This window comes from Pseudopipra pipra, chromosome 5, assembly GCF_036250125.1.
Source record: "Pseudopipra pipra isolate bDixPip1 chromosome 5, bDixPip1.hap1, whole genome shotgun sequence".
NCBI classification, from domain to species: Eukaryota; Metazoa; Chordata; class Aves; order Passeriformes; family Pipridae; genus Pseudopipra; species Pseudopipra pipra.
Genome location: NC_087553.1, coordinates 19,596,333 through 19,614,916, shown reverse-complemented (window position 1 = coordinate 19,614,916; position 18,584 = coordinate 19,596,333). Strand labels below are relative to the sequence as shown.

The 18,584-nt window shown below is 33.8% G+C and overlaps 2 protein-coding genes across 2 annotated transcripts in view; one reads left to right on the top strand and one right to left on the bottom strand.

The window, feature by feature from the left end:
* The first annotated feature begins 445 nt into the window (after window positions 1–445).
* Window positions 446–1,942, top strand: PMCH (pro-melanin concentrating hormone). The gene is made up of 3 exons (XM_064654826.1): window positions 446–742; window positions 1,250–1,439; window positions 1,679–1,942. Exons 1-3 carry the CDS (start codon window positions 494–496, stop codon window positions 1,726–1,728), a joined length of 489 nt encoding a protein of 162 aa, XP_064510896.1. The 5' UTR covers window positions 446–493; the 3' UTR covers window positions 1,729–1,942.
* Window positions 1,753–18,584, bottom strand: part of PARPBP (PARP1 binding protein) — a 42,196-nt gene continuing 25,364 nt past the window's right edge. Inside the window, exons 8-11 of the mRNA XM_064654824.1 lie at window positions 16,859–17,037; window positions 13,319–13,400; window positions 3,042–3,183; window positions 1,753–2,420 (exon numbers count right to left, since the gene is read on the bottom strand). Coding sequence (XP_064510894.1) covers window positions 2,086–2,420; window positions 3,042–3,183; window positions 13,319–13,400; window positions 16,859–17,037 — 738 coding nt within the window. The 3' untranslated portion in view covers window positions 1,753–2,085. The remainder of the gene's footprint in view (window positions 2,421–3,041; window positions 3,184–13,318; window positions 13,401–16,858; window positions 17,038–18,584) is intronic.

Here is an 18,584-nt window from a genome sequence, read left to right as displayed (position 1 = left end):
AGCTATCATTAAATTTCAAGGTCTTCAACTCTAGTGAATCAAGTTTTGATCAAAAGCTACGATAGATCATATCTTTACAACAGTCTTCCTTACTTAAGTAAATTAGTTCCTTCTCTTGAGTTGCCTTAACTGGAGGTAAGGCTTTATAAACAACACAAATGGACATCACTTTTTCTGTGACCTTTAGTATACTGACCCATCGAAAGGAACTAATCTGTGCCATTCTGAAAACATACAAAGAAACAAATTATCCATGATAAAGGAAAGTTTTAGTTCTAAACAACAGATGGGATTAGGAGGATTATAGAAAATGTTACTCCTTAATATGAGTCATTTTAAAAGGGTGAACTCATCAGCCACTGAAGTAGTTTCCATTCAACCTGTGAAATATATAAAGTGGGCACAAATGGAGAACGTGTTAATTTACAACTGGAAAAGCTTTCTTAACATTTGAGAACTGCTGAACTTCTATGGAAGCATTAAATAACTAAGAATGTGTATCTCATCATACATATTAATTCTCTCCCTCTCTCTTTTTTCTCAAGGTTTTCTACTTTCAGTTTCAAAATCTCTGCAAGAGGTGGAAGATGAAGATATGATGCTAACCTCACTAAATCTAGGAAAAACTCTCCGAAATGGAGACACGGCTCTGAACAGAGGAGCTATACCTTTGCTGAAGCATTACATGACTGAAGACAGCATTGTTTTCAATGAAAAGAATGATGGAAACATGAAGTTTTTGGTGAGTTCAGTTTTACGTTTCGTCTTAATTATAAAAAGGAAATTTATTTATACCCCTTTAGAAAACAAGTACAATAATTTAAAGCAACAACCTGGTAAATATACAAAAATACCAGTTTAACATACCATAGTCAAGAATAAATTTTCAGCTGTAAGTATCTAGTGCCAGGATTTTGAATGTGTAACTTGGACAGTTGAATTAAATCTGATTTTTACAGAACTATATGTAGCCAAAGCTTGTGGGGGGGAAAAAGCCTATATTTATGTTTGATTCAGCATGTCCCTATATGCAGCAACAGGTTTTTAACTTCACCAAACTTGAGGCTCATTATTTCATTATGTTCTTTACCATTAAACCTTTTCTGCCAAAGATGTAATGCAGGTCATTACTTTTAACCTATGATCTTGAAACATAAAATAGTTGCACTATGAAGTATAAAGTATAAAATGTGAACACAACTGACTGTAAATAAAGATAAACCATTACTCTTGTTTTCCCTCAAAACAGGACACGGGTTCCAGACGTGATTTCTTAAATCATGTCAGGCCAATCAACTTAGGTAGAAAACAACTACTGAAGGGAGCCATGGCTTTTCCAGCTGACACTGAAATTCAAAATATTGAATCAATACAGGAAAGAGAAACCACAGATGAAGAAAATTCAGCTAAACTCCCTATAGGAAGAAGAGATTTTGACAGTAAATAAATTTTATTTTTAATTTTAATTTTATTTTTATTTTTAATTTTAAAAATCATTTCATTCTGGTAAAGTGCAATGTCAATATAGCAATTTGATAAAATTTCACGTAGAAACTCCATGCCTGCTGTGAATCAGTGCACAGGGGAGGAAGCATTTTTTAAATTAATGTTTTCAGAGACCATAAGAATTCTAGTTCTTTGCAGATTTAAACCTTCAGATTTTTTTTTCTTCCCTTAGTCCTCAGGTGTATGCTGGGAAGAGTCTATCGACCTTGTTGGCAAGCATGAAAACTATTGATCTGCACCACCATCTTTGAAGATTAAACATTTTATTTTGAATTTAATGCAATTTGAAGTTACTGTGTTTTAGTGTGGCTATACATACGCATCCAAAAATAGTTTCCCATCACATTGTAGAGGGATACATAAATCATTACCAAAAAGCACGTACTGCAATTACTAACAATGTATTGCTATTATAAAATAAAAGACTTCAGCATAATCCAGACTTGTAATAAGTTGTCTAATATTATACACAAGCTACTTTCAATTATTTGAGTATGAAAGGAAGCAATTCATGAATTTCACCCTTTTTCTCACAAAATTTTACAACTGTCAACATACCATGTATGTCAAAACAAAAACCTACAGTCGAAAAAATTGAGTCAATTTTGCCTGACCAGCAATCAACTTATTCTTACTTGAAGTTTTGGTCTGTTTTCTTTTACCCCCAATTTTGCTGTCCAATTCCTTCTGAGAGCTGTTTGAAGTCTTAAGTCTTTTAGCATTTTTTTGCAAAGATGGTTCACTTTCCTTGTCACAGATTACTTTGTCATTATTCACATCCATCTGTTCATTCTTGGAGTTCTTGTTCCTTGGCTGACAACTCAGCTTTCCCATTTCTGTACAACTTCTAGTCTGGTGAAGACTTTCAGAAATAGTTCCAAGCACTGGTACATCAAGACATGAATTTGTACCTTCTGTCATGTAAGAATATAAAAAACATGTGAAGAAATAAAAAGTTACCTGGGAATTACATCCCTTTTACACCAAGACTGATACGTTATTTTTTTAATCAAAACTAATGTTCCATCAATAAAACAAAGCTATGCTGGCCATTGCAATTACATTTGCTATATCGTCACAAAATGGCATTGCTCTAAAACATATAATAGCAACTAACTTAAGGAAGTGGATTTATAACTTTAAGATATTGGAAAAGAGTCTTAAAGGGTGTAGAAATTTTATATATGATATAATTTGTAGTGGATTAAAACATTTCTCGCCCCTTTTAATGGCAAAAGTACAAATTTCACTTAGCTGACTCTTGTAAAATAAGAACAAATGTTATGTAACATATGTACACATATAGTTTTTTTACCTCAAGATAGCATCAACACGTAATTTTCAAACATTCATATTTTCAAAGCATTAGCATCACAATTTTAATTCAGAGATTTAACTGATTATAGCATGCACAGAACAATGAGACTTTTTTTTTCTTGAAAACATTGTTATACTTGAGTTCTACAAAAGGCTTTTTGGATAACATTTCAAATATTAGCTATCACATTTTCTTATTCAATCCTACCACAGCTTACCTGTCCCATATCCAGCTTTCAAGTGTTGCTTTGGTGCAGGATGTTTGCAGGTTGGAATTTCAAGAGAATGCTGATGACCCATTTCACTCAAATCATTTTTATATGTACATGCAAACTGGGATTTAATTGAAGATTGCTTCATCTGCAAATAGCAAACTGCTATTAGCTTTAAGTATTTACAAAAGTAAAAAACAACACCTGCAAGATTAGTAAAACAAGCTTTCCCATTCTTTTCACATAAAATACTACAAAAAAGAGTATGCTCACATTAAAAAAAAAAATTAAGTGTTCATTTACAAAGTTAAGGGCTTTCAAGTTTACTCATATTATGCTATTAAAAGTCCTAGAATAATTTAAAAAAATCTTTTTTTTCAGCTTTTTCAGAAAGTTACACATTAACTGTTAGAGCTTCAACTTAAGGCTTTCTGCCTTAAGTTAGCCCCTTCTTTTGAGAGGCTGCAGCTACTGCTTTGAGTGTCATAGCTACTCCAGTCAATTTTCACACTCGTATAAGTCATCATCTTTGAGATGTCAATTCACAAATGCCAAATACAGGATGAGTCTCTCCACTTAACCAATCTGTACATAGAGGAAAGCAACACAGAAAAGGAATGATAGATAGTATAAACTAAGCTTCACTATACTTATACCTAGAAGTGCAATATAAAGTATTATTTCAGATTCCCATTTACTCACAAAATAAAGCCATTTCAACACTGAATGCCAATGTCTAACTCCATGTTTCCCAGAACATACCCATAATAGCTTAAGTTGCCAGAAATCTACAGTATTGAAGAACCCTTCTGTACTTGATTCTGCACGTTCATTTCCACCTCCTAGTCTCAGAAGTAGGGAACATAGTCTCATAGCACAGATAAATCAAAATATTTGGTTCAAATACAAAAAATTAAATAAATTTTTTCAGTATATCCATATATAATGGAATTAGTGGTTGCAGGTCGAATTTTCTCAGTTTACACTTAAGTCACAGCTTCATATCAGCTTAGAATTTCAGGTCAAGCGTGGTACTTTCTATACAACTGATCATAAATGCTATAGATTCTGAAAGACAAAATTTGCCCTCACTTCAATTTGAAAGTGTACTAGATTATACAAATTATGTTGAAACATATAGCACAGAGTAGATAATTACAATAAATCTGGATTTTTAGCTAATAATTCTATTACAACAGCACAGGTGAATTCAAATAAATTTGAGCTGAACAGGTGCTACTGTTCAAACATCAAGAAAAAGAACAAGCAAGAAACACTGCTACAGAAGAAATGTTGCTATATAACTATATAGTAGGATAGGAGTAATTTGTTGAATAAGAGGTTTATAGCCACTTTTCTGATTAAAAAGATTGCATTATGCAAGTCTACTTTTCTTCTTAGGATAAGCATGATTAAAACTTACAGTTCGGATTTGACCCTCAGAGATATAATTTTCTTCCAACTCAAATTCTCGGATTTAGACAGAAGGAAAGAAAATAGTGATCCCAGAAGCCTCCTTTCACAGAGGACTTCATCCCCAAAATTCAGTCACAATTTATGCCACTTTCATCAGATACTGCTTTCATGCATATAAGCTAATAGACCCAAGTTTATCATTGAAATGCAACTTAATTATCTCTTCATGATACTGCTGTTGGCCGGATGAACATACCATATTTGCAAAACATATTCCATTCATTTACAGAAACATAGTTGATCTTTCTAGTTTAATATGTCTGTACATATGTAGTTTTACTTTAAAGCTCAGTATTCCCTTCAAGACTTCAGAAGTCCCAATTTTCCCAATTGTCCACCACTCCCAACCTGCAATTTATCTGTGCCAGACAACAGATTGGGAAAGAAAAGCAGATTTAACAGCGTGAACCAGCTAGCCTGACTCTCAACAATTCAAATCTTTTTTTAAGTGTTAATCTGCTCTGTACTTAAAACATTTACCAAAAAATAAGACCATATACATAGTTCATACATTTACAAGGTTTTTGTATGCTTCAAGATTATGCCTCAGCTCACTGACTTTTTAAGTAGAATCATTGAATATCCTGAGTTGGAAAGGACTCAGAAGGATCATTGAGTCCAATCCCTGGACCTGCACAGGACAGCCCCAAGAATCACACCACGTGCCAGAGAGCATTGTCCAAACGCTTCTTGAACTCTGTTGAGCTTGGTGCTGTGACCACTTTCCCGGGGAGCTGTTCCAGTGCCCAACCAGCGTCCAGGTAAAGAACTTTTTCCTAATATCCAACCTAACCCCACCAAAAAGCTCCATGCCAATCCCTCAGGTCTTATTGCTGGTTGCCAGAGAGAAGAAATCGGTGCCCCTTGTGAGGAAGCTGTAGACTGTATACATCATTAACTTTATACTCTTTTCAGAAAGTGTTTTGAAGGATAGAGCAGCTGTCTAGTCTACACTTAATCAACATCCTATTGTACAATTACAATATTAAGACTACAAAGGGCTTATGTTTCCTTTAAGCTTAAGGTTACTGTAATATAAGTGAAAAATATTTTCCTGTATTTGATAAGTTTCTGAAAAACTTCATCTTAATCCTTTAAAAATTCCTCAATTTTCAATTACTGTTCAGCAAATGACACACATAAAAAATTATGCAACAATAACTTGCACATATTTCTACTGCATATTCACATTGCAAGAGACAAGTAAGCTACAATTTGTGCTAAGTTGATGAATCTATAGTAAATACAGCACAAAGAACACCAAACATGAGCAAGCAAGCCTACAACTAACAATAAATCCAGTTATTTTTTTAATGAACATCAGGGTTTCTTTTTACCACTCCCATCTGACACTTCACTGATTAAGTTTGCAAGGATAGAATACGTGGAGTCAAAGACAGAAGTCAAGTCGAAATCCTGAAAAATCCATCTGTGTCTCAACTTCACTGAACCTTTAAAAATGAATTGCATCACATACCATGTAGTCATGTGCAAACAGTACACAAAGCTCTACAAAATCAGACTGTTGATGCTAATGCTAATCTAGAGGGTATATATAAAGAGTGTAAAACACAATTTCTTGAAGGAATCAAGCTTTCTAACCGGTGTAGGAATGTATATTCAGTAATAAAAAGAACTGTATTACATTGGGTGAGGTAGCAATAGGCAAATTTTAACAGCCTGAAGGCAGCATAAAGAGGCACAAGTCTAACATTAAATTAGGAAATAGAGCTTCATTGGAATGTTTTTAAGAAGAAAGATCAACCTAAACCTTGATTGAAGCACACATAATGAAGGCAGTCAACAGCTTGAAAAAGCTCTTAGAATAAAATAAAAAGCTTCAGAAAAAGCTCTTAGAGTTCTTGTATATTAATTCCCTGAAATCCACTGCTTTAAGAGCACCACCTCAATGACCCACAGCTCTGGGAGAGGAAAAATGTTGGGAGATCAGTTTGCTAATTGAGTAGTTGCACACAAATGGCATGCAATGAACTCAAGACTTAGTATCCCCTCTCCTCTTCACAAGCAAGTGGCATATTGCTCTTATCCCTATACCAAGAAAGAAATTTTCTTAAATGCATTTAAGAAAAAAAGGGTTCACTTATCACTGTTCAGCTGGAAGAAACTATAATAGAATTTAAGTCAGTGTTTCAGCACAAGTAGGTCAATCAGGAGTCCTAATGACTAGATAAAGCAAGACATTCTCCCACCTTGATATCTGTATCTAAAGAAATTTTTCAGTTGTTTGAGATGCCCATATAAAACATTCATTTTTATATGGAATATTAATGGTGTATGCTCTATTTATTTCTGAAAGTTAGATTATAATCTATTCCAGATCTCCTTCCAGCATCTGCATGCAGACAGTACTGCCAATATTTAGTCACTAAGAATGTTGAGATTTGGGGTTTATACACTGGAATGGCATAATAGAATTTGAAAACCTGCATCAGTAACAACAAACACATGTTTTTATTTTCTAGCCAAACAACTGGAGTACTATTTGGATGAGAAAAAGAGATAAAAAGAAAATTTATTTTCTCCACCCTTACTCTTGTCCTTTTAAAAAAAAATATTCAAGGTAAGTTGAAAGAGAAAGCTGAAGAAGGCAAGAGGGTGCAAGGGAAAGCGTAACAAAACAATAAATGGTATCATTGCCAAACCAAGGCATCATGTTATTCAAACATAAAAAATATCCTGAATAGCCCAGGTTTTAATTGTACCAAAAGTATAATTTTATTTTTTTTAGCATGACATTGTACCAGCCTTTTGTTATCCCAAAATAACCTGCTACTGTTTTGAGAACATAAATCTCAAATCACTTCATTATTGGCTTTTGAAAGTATTCAAAACTCACAGCTATGGATCCTAAATAAAGTAATTTAGGGGCCTTGTAGAAAAAAAAGTGGTGTTTTCTATATAAATGTGGTTTATCAACCGACACCAAGTCTTTCTTCAGATACTGTGCTAAACATAACCTTTTCCTTCTCTTCTATCCTCTAATAAACTACTAGTGACTTCAGTGTTCTCTGTTCTCCATAATTATAGTCTGCTTAGGAAATAAATATTTCTTGCTACAACAGATGAGACTGCTACCTGGGAAAGATTGTCTTCTCTAATGCTATGAATTTTCTGTTCACAATTATAGTGGGCATAATGAAAACTCTTGATAACTTCCTGTTGACAGTTTTCTAACTCATAGTTTATTTGTCCTGGAATTACAAACAGGCAAAACAATTCTCTCAAGTAACAGCACTTAGAGAACTAAGCAATGAAAAATAAGAGCAGAGCATGAAGCTAGATATTAAGTCATTTTATAGAGGCATGAAAAAGTCACATGAGAAAGGCAGACAGATTTTTTGCTTTGTGGAGCTTTTTTGTTGGAAGGATTTCTATACACAGTAAAATTACAATGAACTTCAAGCATGCCAAGATTTGTTAGAGTTCTTAAGCCACAAATTCTTTTAAAAACTAAAACTGCAGTTATGTTCCCAATTGGAGGGAAATCGTGCCTCATATAGGAAAGGTTGTCTCCGGTTACATGAAGAAAAAAAACATGCCAAACTACTGAAAGTCCTTGCAGCTGTTTCAGGGTAAGTGTGTTAACAATGCAGCAGGATTTCTAAAGCAATGTATCAAAAGGCCAAAACAATCTTAAATTTACAAAAAAAGATCTGTTACTCTCTTATATACTGCATTCTCACAGCCTAATAACTTTTGTCCTTCCCTTCTTAACTCCTGAAGTTCTCAGTTTCACCCAATCCCCTTAGTTCAGGAACAGTATTTTACCTACAACTTGAAAGTTTCATTCACATTTTGCAGTACAGAAGAAAGATGAAAATCTTAATAAGCAATATTTTTGTTGTCCTAAATTGCTCTTCAACCAAAACAAAGCAGCTTATTGTAATAGCCTGTCCATTCCCCTCTCACACCACTAAGCAGGACTTTAATAACCCCATTGAAATCAACCAAATAAGTAGTCAGACAATGGGGTACCTGCCCATTTCATACAAATAGAAGTATGATTCAAAGAAGCAAACATAAGGCTGGATGAACCCTTTTCAGATAAAATAATTCTCCCCTGTACAATTAAGTTTTCTACATATTTCTGTAAAGCAGAAAAGACTGGTAAGGACAGCTGACAAGACATAACTCAATAGATGTTCTACAGACCTTCCTGTACTAAAGATTCCTTCTACGAAGTACCATTCACCAGAAGACGTGTCACTTAAACAATAGATAACAAACCTGAAACTACATTGTCTCTCAAAGGTAGATGTTGAAAGGAGTTTCTTATTATTTTTCTTACCTACTTCTGCTAGAGGAAATGAAACAATGCAACACGCTTGTTCCCCAGACTTCTTTCTCCTCAAGGAGTAAGAGCACCAGCTTTTCTTCCTAATAAATGCCATTATAGTTAGGTGATCTTTCTGCATTTCTTCCAGTATTTAATGAGGATTGAAAGACAAAAATATTTCTTTGTCACTAACTGTTGCCAGGCATTTGTTTTGGCACAATGGAAGTATCCACAGACTATTTTTTTTTTTTTTGAACAGCAATTCCAGTTCATAACTATCTGGTTTTTTTATCCACTGGCCATATTTTCAAATACTAAAACATGATGGTGTGCCCTAGGTCTAAATATTTTCAATCCACATTCCTCTACATAATTCTACGCAAGTTGAGAGATCAGTTCCTCTTAAAGAAAGAGAGGGCATAACAATTTTCTCTCTCACTTTTTCTTTAAATTTATTTTTAGTTTAGATGTTTCTCTTTTTACTTTCTAGATTGTCCAAAATTTCTTTATTCAACACGTACATATTGATGGGACTCAGCATACAAGCAAACTAATCACCACTAGTGTGTTTTTCTTCTCTCAAATATCATGGAAAAGGAAATTTTTGTGGGACAAGTTCTAATGAGAGATCTCAATTTGTATTACAGACTAACCATCGAACACCTATCAGTGTCAGCATGGTAAAAAGGTCCTTAGGGCAATCTTTTGTAACTAAAGCTACCATCATACATACAGCAAAAAAAAACTCCTCTGAAGAATCACAGATATTGAAAAGAAACATCATACTGCTATTCTCTTAGTCAAAAAACAAATGTCTGGTGTCTCTTCTGAATTGATTGCTAACATGAGTGCATTCTGCATAACAAACTGTGAATTTTACAAGCAACCTGTACCCATTTCAAAATGGTTGCATGGAATAATAATGAAGACTGATACTCAGTGTATGAAGGTGGTACATATTACTACAGGACTTGAGATCTATGGTCATAGAAAAGGAATTCTTTGTGCTATGTGCTGTACAGTAAGGACATAGCAAAATTTATTTCTACCAAGAGACAATACAATCCAAGACAAGAAATATATGGATTCACAGAGAAAGGAACTGAAATTAGTCATTGTAATGGGCATCCATCTCAACACAAAACACTGCTAAGGTTTGGGGAGAGGTTGATTTAAAGGTACTGAAAAAGGTTTTAAAGGAGTATAATGAGTTCTGCAGATCACCACAGGAAATCCCTTCAGCCATAAGAAACAGTATAAAAGACAGCTAAAAGGGTTCATCTGAAAATTAGCAAATGAACAATGAATAGTGGTATCACAGGCTGAATGTAAGCAAGAACAGACACCTCAAAGCAGCAAATCAGAAATAATCAATGGATTTGGAGAGGTTAAAAAAAGTAGGTTTATATGTACCACAACATAAAGAAACAGATTGAGATACAAACAGTAGAATGGTATCTAGTGTCTAATCACTTTGATTACAACTTTTTATATGGCAATCTCAGTGAAGAAAAGTAAGCCAAAGCCACAACTATCAAGTCCAAGAAAAATACACAGCAGCATCCTAGAAAGTAAAATGAGTACTTAATAAATTACAGTTGAGTAGACATATAGATAAAGAAAAACATATCCCAGAGGTGTTATGGAGTAGAAATACAACATGTACGATACCATCTTCAGTGTTAAATATACCAGGAAAGACAGATGTACCATCTCAAGATCAAGAGCTGGCTATCCACAAGATGGTATAGAACTAACAAAAGATGTCAGTTTTGACACGAGGTCAGTTGTAAGTGTGTGAACTGTTGATAGCTGAAGTTCCATTTGTATTCAGATGTATTCAGCCACAAAGAAGGTACAGAAAAAGAAATGAAGAGAAAGACAGGGACCTAAAAATGTCTTCATACAAAAAGAAAGAAAAGGAAGGAGTAGAAACATGTAAAAGAAACTGTAGAAATTGTCAGAAAGGTAGAGAGAAATAACCAGAAAAAGATAAAATGGAAGATCAACATTTCAAGAAAGAAAGTAGGATTTTATGTGAGAGGATGGAGAACCAATATGAATGGTTGAGAACTGTGCAAGTTTTAGTTACAAAAGTGACTAGTTTTTTGGTAACAGCCATTTTAGTTGACTGGAAGGAGAAAAACAAGACTAAGGTGAGCAGAGGAATACCAGAAGAATAATTCCATACTTCACAGGAATACAGTGTATTTAGATGCCAATGTTTGGCCAATACACAGAAAAGAGAATTGCAAAGATAATGTGAAACACTCAGACATCTTACCTTGAGTAAGAGGACCCTATGCTGAGGGTATAACCGAGGAATATTTACACTCTGACCTGCATGATTTTATTTTCACTTTTTTAAATGGAAAAACATCTTGAGATATTTGGCCTCAGTTCCATGCTGTACATGGTCTCACTGGTACAACAGGATACAATAGAAGAAAGCCATAAAGAAGACTGATTGTGATTACTAGAGGCAGTTAAGCAGCCTCAGTGTTGCTCTAAGATATGACTTGTATAGCCCCAAGCAGCTATTCAGTTCGACATGTTGATCATGTTACCAGCCACATTGCTAAAGCAGGGAAGAGAGTTCACCATCATTAATTTAATCTAGAAAAGATAATACTAAGTAACCTTTACAGTCTTCTAAGATGCCAAATTAAGTTTAGGAGTGTGAACCACAGACTTTAGACCTGTCACTTGTTCTCTTTGAATTTTGGTTTCCATAAGACAAAAGGTAATTTATATTTTGATATAATCTTCCTCAATTATATTAGGCATCTAGTAAGCATCAAACTCAGTTCTAGAAGTTGACTGAAAGATCTCAAAAATTATTGGCTAAAACCAGATGTAGCAAAATAGAACAAAACAGGCACTTCTATTTCATCAATCACAGTGAAGCAAGACTAGAACAAGTATTAAATTAACGATGATCATAGGAGTCACAGAACCCTTATCAGAGTCAGGCATCACAAAAGCAGCACAGAAGACTGTCATAATGAACTTTTGCAAGCAATTCCTGCTCCTGAAGTAAACTCATTCAACTATTCAGAGGTCTCTGAAAGAACTACTATTTGCACAGAAATTAGAGTAGTTAATCTATTTTTAAATTAATAAAATTGTTTCCAAAGAAGATAAAATATTTTCATAATATGAATCAGTCTCTAAACTCATAATTTTGATTGTTTCTGTTAAAAACATTACATGTTTCCAGCAAATACCTCAAACGTGACAGGTAATTACTTTAGATAATTATTTTTGCACTTTGATACTGAACACAGCTGTTCATAAATCTCGTTACAAAACCTCCATTTAGATAAGAAAATTATCTATTTCAACATTTTATGCAAACACCATAACACATTTTTGCTATTTATTGAGTAAAGCTGCAATTTAAATGTGTTGTTTATATAAAATTAATATAAAGAAGATTCTTTATTAGCTTCAATCTTTCATAATTTGCCTATGACTTTCAAACTAAATTTCACCGTAATTAGCACATGTGTACAAAATGCCCATCATTCCCTCAATCCCCAAAAAAAGACTCAGAATTAAGCTGGAGCATATTTAAAATGCATGCTAGAAATACCAATAGTGCTTTTGATTTTAATGTCTTTCTGCCTCTTAGATATGTACTACTGTGTTCAAGTTTACCTCATGTCCAGTGACAGAAAGATATTTTTCATTGTTCTGGAACTAATTCTGATGGCTTAAAACACCCCTTATATACTAATTAGGTTTGTGTTTTTACACGATGTCAGTTTGTAAAAAATATTATGTTGCTACTTTTATTTAGCTCTCTGTTGAAATACTGTGGAAGACAAGCTCTGCCTCCCTTCATAATCACAACATGCAAGTTTGGCAATTCTGAAGAAAAACGACTGTGTAAAATGCAGTACACTGGAAGACTGCAATTTTCGCAAACATCGAAGATGTTCTTTTTAATAGTGTCTCTCACAATACCAACATTCTTGTAATGTTCCATTTCATCTACAAAATAGCAAACATTAACATCTTTATTTTATTGTTCACAAAGCAATGTTATGGGAACGTCCTCAGATTGGTACAAACAAAAAGCATCAAAAGAGAAAAAAAGCAATGAAAAAGTCATTATTACACTTCCACAATGCCTGTATTATCAGAACTGAAATCAGGTGCCTATGTTCAGTTTTACCTCTGCTTTCCAATTGCTTGTTTTATTGCTATGGTCCTGAAACACACAGATGGGTAAATGAAGAGATAAAGATTAATCCAGTATAGTTCCATTAAGAAATCTTCATCAGGAAGTGCTTTTGAGTTTAAAGCCTTCTGGAGTTTTAGATATTTCCATTCATATTACAATACTGTTCGAGTTGGGCCAATTACCACAAGCTAATCACAATGACATTTCTTTAGCAATGGGATACATTTCAGCCAGGTATTTGAGTATTTTAACACTGTTATTTTCATTTTACCCCTATTATTTTAGTGCCTTTATATTTGCGTAGCAATTTCTACACAGTACCTTAATTACTTTTTCCTTCATAGATTTCTGAATACGTTGTCTAAGAGGTTTTGGAGAAGATCCATTGGATTGTGCTGGAGATCTACATTAAAAAGAGATAAGAAGTATTTAGAACATGTAAGCAATTAGTTAAGAAAAATTGTTACCATACCAAGTTCCTCAGGAAGAGGAAGGCAAGTACCTTCCTTAGTAACCACATGTACCGTGACAACTGAAGAGAGCATAATGAAACCAAACCTACAGCTCCAATTTCTGGTACCATTTTCCAGTATGTTTAAAATATTGTGGCTCTGCAGCCACAGTATTATTATATGTCATGCTGGTGATGAGTTTCCAAGCCACCATTCTATTTACACCCCCTTCAAAAGCATCTGGTTGATATTCAATATAATTTGCCTCATATTTATAGGTTTTTTAACAGGAATATACAAAATGTTTCCACCCTCTTCAGTGCAGTATGTAAATAGTTATATCAATGAAAATATTTGATGCATATATAATGCAAAAAATTATTGATGCATATAAAGGGGGAGTTTCGGTCTTGAAATAAGAACTAATCTGTGCATTTGTAAATAATTAGTTCCCTGTGTAAGCTCATGGCAGACCAGTGTGCGTACAAGGACAGGTTTTTCCACAATAATTCATTCTTTATTTTATTTAGCTAATTTTATTCAATTTTTTCATAAATAAAACTTCTTTATTTGTTTATTTCTAGTTGTCTGTCGCGAAGAACTTTTGCATGGCCTTGCAATGGTTCTGCTAATAATTACCAATAGATGCAGCTTCATCATGATAATGTCCATGCTATTGTTCTGGTTCATGAATCCTCTTTGTAACCCATGAAAAAAAATTCTCAGCATCTTGTTTTTTCTCATAACTGATGTCTCCTCCAGACAAGTGACTGATTAAATCATCCCTGCTTCTGCAGTGCATGGATAGGTTAGCTTCTTGTCAGTGCCCACAGAAATGGGTTTTCAAGAGATTCTTTGCTTAGAACACCACATCAACATGGGTATTCTTTAAACAGAAGGAAATTTTTAAAAAAGCAAGAAAATAAATGAGCATGAAGTAATTACTGGCTTTGACATTAGTAGGACAGAAAGATGTTGGGAAGGATACAAAAATCAGCAGCAAACACAAAAGTACCTCAAATGCTGAATACCTGTTGAACTTGCAAAAACCAGAAAGAGAGAACCTCTATTGCAAAAAGTTATGAAAATATTTAATCCATGGTCATGTAAAACTTAACTCTAAAACATAAATAATATCATTAATTACATCAGAATCTCCTTACTTTGATTTCAATATAATCACTACATTTTTATATTTGCTTAAAAAAAAGTTAAAATGCTATGGTCAAAATAGCACACTTCTGCCTTGCATATAGCTTCAAAATACAAAAAAAATAGCAAGAGAATTTCATTTGAACTTCCATAATGATATCTAAGGAGAATACTTTCCAGCAGATTGGAATGAGGTGCTTGCAGAAGGAAAATATGTGAAGGATATACTAAAGGGCAGATTAAGTAAGAAAAACTTCAGCTTGGTTTAGAAAGTTCTAAAACAAGGGATGTATTGCAGGGCTTATATTTTCAGTTTCCAAATAAGCATGCATTTCACAAATTATGATGAAAATATTTTTAATTAAAGTCTGTGAAATATTAAACAACAGAGTAGCTGCTTCTCAGTAGCAGCTTTTTTTAAGATTTCAGTGCAGAGAGATAAATCTACCCAATCTATCTAGAAGTTTTTTAAGAGTAAAACAAAGAAAAACCTTCCTGCAATGCTGGTTTTGAGAAAAAAGATGCTCTCATATAATCTTAGTCTTCACCTGAAAAGTAACACTGCTCTCTCCAACCAGAATCCAGACAAAACTACTCACAATATATTAAATATATTCTGAGATTCTTGAGTAATGAAATCTCTAGAAACAAAAAAAAAAAAGCATTTTGAAAAATCTCAAAATAACTACTATGTGATCAAAAAACATAAACCAAAAACTATCATATGAAGTGACCAACCATCTGATGCACAAACTCAGACTATCAAGAATCTGAAAACTGTGGTGATGTCTATTACCAAAGATACTTCCACAGATGAGGTAAAGTGTTCCAGATTTACTACTAGTAACAGATTGACAAAAAAAGCTGCAAACACTCTTGATCAAATACTTGAGACATAGGCATTAACAAAGAAGTGTACTGTAGGGGTGCCTGCACATTGGCACAAATCAGAGTGACACCTTAGATGTTACCCAGTGGAATATTGAAGTGTTCAGCATTCATAAAGCAATTGGAACCTTACAGCTGCTAGACAGATGAAGAACACAAAGATTTGATAAAAATTGACAATAGGTGTTTAGGATCATAATTTAGGATCATAATTTCAATTCTTAGAGCAAATTAATCCTAAATCCAATTTGTATATGGAAACACATAGATAAATATTTAAAAAGTTATATATTGGAACATAAAATCTAAACCAAATTGACCAATAGGAATTACTAAGGAAAACACAAGAATTGTCTAGATTATTATATAAATTCCCAGATAGCAGTACCTGCTTGCACCTACACCAAGAAGATTTGAAGTCAAACACATGTCTTATCCTTTTGGGGAATATTCAAGAAAATTAGTTCAGTTGAAAAATTAAGTGAGGTGAGTGAAACCAAAGAACTCAGTGGGCAATCTTCTTTAGAAATAAATGATTTAAAGTCTATTTTAATTTGGAGAGTTGCTTTAAGAAAAAAAAAAAAAAGAGTCAAGTTTCTAGCTCTGAATAGCAGTGTTTGTTTCAGAAGAATTCATGTGGGCCTTGATTCTATTCACATAGAGCATTAACCTGAATCTGAAGCAATGGAAAAATAAAAAACTGAAATCAGGGTTATTTCAAGCTTGTTACATAATGAAATAAGAACATATAGCTACAGCTATCCACAGGTATTTGAGAAGTGGAAGAAATATTCCATAGTGTGTTGTTACAAACTTTTATATTAAAATGATTATAGGTTTATTTAGAATTCTTAATAGCAAAAATTTCTTTTAAAGTTTTATTAGAATGTGCTTGCTCCTTCCGTTTCATAAAAGAGGTTGAACAATAAATCTAGTGGAACTCTTCAATTCTTCAACTTTTAAGATCTTCCATCTTCCAATTTAGGCATCTTGAAATTAAATATTAATCTGTCACTGGACAGCCCATATTTGAACCTAGATGTTCAAACTGAAGAGATGAGTATTTGGAATGTGCTACAAAGGATTATCTTGATGGGGTTTGTGCAGCCCAGAAATGTACTCAAAGTCCATGTTACAATAGTATCCTGAAGTTACAGAATATACAAATTAGGAGGCAGAATACTTCTGAAAACTCAAGACTGTTCTAAAAATGCTTTTCCTTTACACCTAATCTCACAGCAGACTGCACTTTGGTCATTTACCTTGTGTAAGTAACATCAATGCTTTGTTAGACACTCAGTATTAGATCTTTAAAAAAAACCCAAACAAACTAGCACAACACAAATCCAAAAGACCTTTTAATACTCACCTGAAGAGTGTCAAAATAGAGGTGATTCCAAACAAATTTAAGCTTTCATTGTCGTATAACAGATCCGCTTTGTTCTGGGTAGGAGGATGGACAGATTCTTCATCCAGAAGAACTAGTAAGACCTTTACAGTATCTCTGCCACAATATGCAGTGCCATGATTTATGGAATGCAATTTTGGCTGAAAGTAAATAAGAAGGAACATAAAACAGGAAAGGTCAAGAAGTCAGACCAATATCTCACCTCCAAAAGCAACCCACATCAGCACAAGGTGTGAGAACTCCCTCCTTCCCTCTTGCAGTAAACATGGCAAACCTCTCCATGGGAAAGTTCTTCTTATCCCAAGGAATTAGTAGAGTTTAGATCACTACCAGGTACAAGTACACACTGATGAGCAAGTTACACAGAAAAATACACAAATCCATGATGAAACTGCAGTGCAACTTAACACACCATTTTCTGGTACACAAAAACATTCTGGTGAAGCCCAACTCCTCTGACCAACAGAATCTGCTAAAGCAGTTGGTTAAAAGTGAGATTTCCATCAAGATTTGACAACAGCAGTACTTTGGCACTATTTCCTGTTGTTTGAAACAGGGTGAATTCCTCATGATTTTCTACAAGAATAAAGAATTCCTTAAAGAAAATAATAATCCACATCTGGAAGTGCTCAGTGCAACAGTCAGCAGTACAGATGGAGAAATCCATAGCCACTATGGGACTAAGAACTGCAAGTTTGCTATATTTTTCTTTAAAGATACTAGGAATTCCACAGAGAAATTGAGGGCTCAGTACACAGTAGTAGTTTTTAAAAAACTATAGGCTTTCTTATTTACTAATACACAGCAACACTGCATACTCTGACTATATTCTGAAGGACAAGACAAGCAGTGAACTGCATTTATCTAATCAGTTAACTGCTTTTAAACACAGTCTTGAAAAGATAAAATTCTATTTCTCTCTGTATTTGATTACATCAATTAGTGCATGTAGCTTTCAAGAAACCATAGCAACACATGTCAGTCAGCTACTATAAGTTATAATCAATAGCTAGAAATAGCAATTACAGAAATGGTTGTTACTTGGCTTTACAGAATTGGCCTATTTCAGTACTGTTTAATTTCCTCAAAATTTATTCTGAACCTCTTCAGTCATTACATCACCACAACATAGATTTTTATTGAATGTCACATGTGTCATGGTAAACTTGTCTTAATGACAAAAGTACAAATTTGGAATAATTTTGACTGATAATACACAAAGGAAAAAATAATCCTTAGAAAATAACATGACCTCCTAACTACCAAAAAATAACCTTCAGAAATCTCAAGTACTACAACCATGGTGCCTCATTGAACTAAGCATGGGCAAAAATCCTATTGTCCAAGGCACAATAAGAACTCTGGGTAAGACAATAATCCCTTTAATAAAAAAACCTTGTTAATAAGTTAACTTAAAATCATGAATCAAATTATTTTTTAAATAAAATAGTTGCTCAGTCTTTCAAGGGTAATGACCATTGGCTACTTCAGATTATTCTAGTTAGTTCCAGAAACACCAGCCAGATTCCATTTACAGTAGTAATTTTCTTAGGAAGAAATTAATCATAATTCCTATTAGCCATTCGTGCAGGCTTCAACATGAAGTACTGTTTCCTGCTGCATAAAGTAATAACTTTTCCTGGAGCTCTAGATTCTTATAAAACAGGTATTTGCAGGAAAACTGAGC

Coding starts and splice junctions, on each gene's coding strand:
- PMCH (XM_064654826.1), top strand. CDS start 494: ATGTGTATCTCATCATACATATTAATTCTCTCCCTCTCTCTTTTTTCT. Junction 743..1,249: donor ATGGAAACATGAAGTTTTTG/GTGAGTTCAGTT, acceptor CCCTCAAAACAG/GACACGGGTTCCAGACGTGA. Junction 1,440..1,678: donor AGGAAGAAGAGATTTTGACA/GTAAATAAATTT, acceptor TTCTTCCCTTAG/TCCTCAGGTGTATGCTGGGA.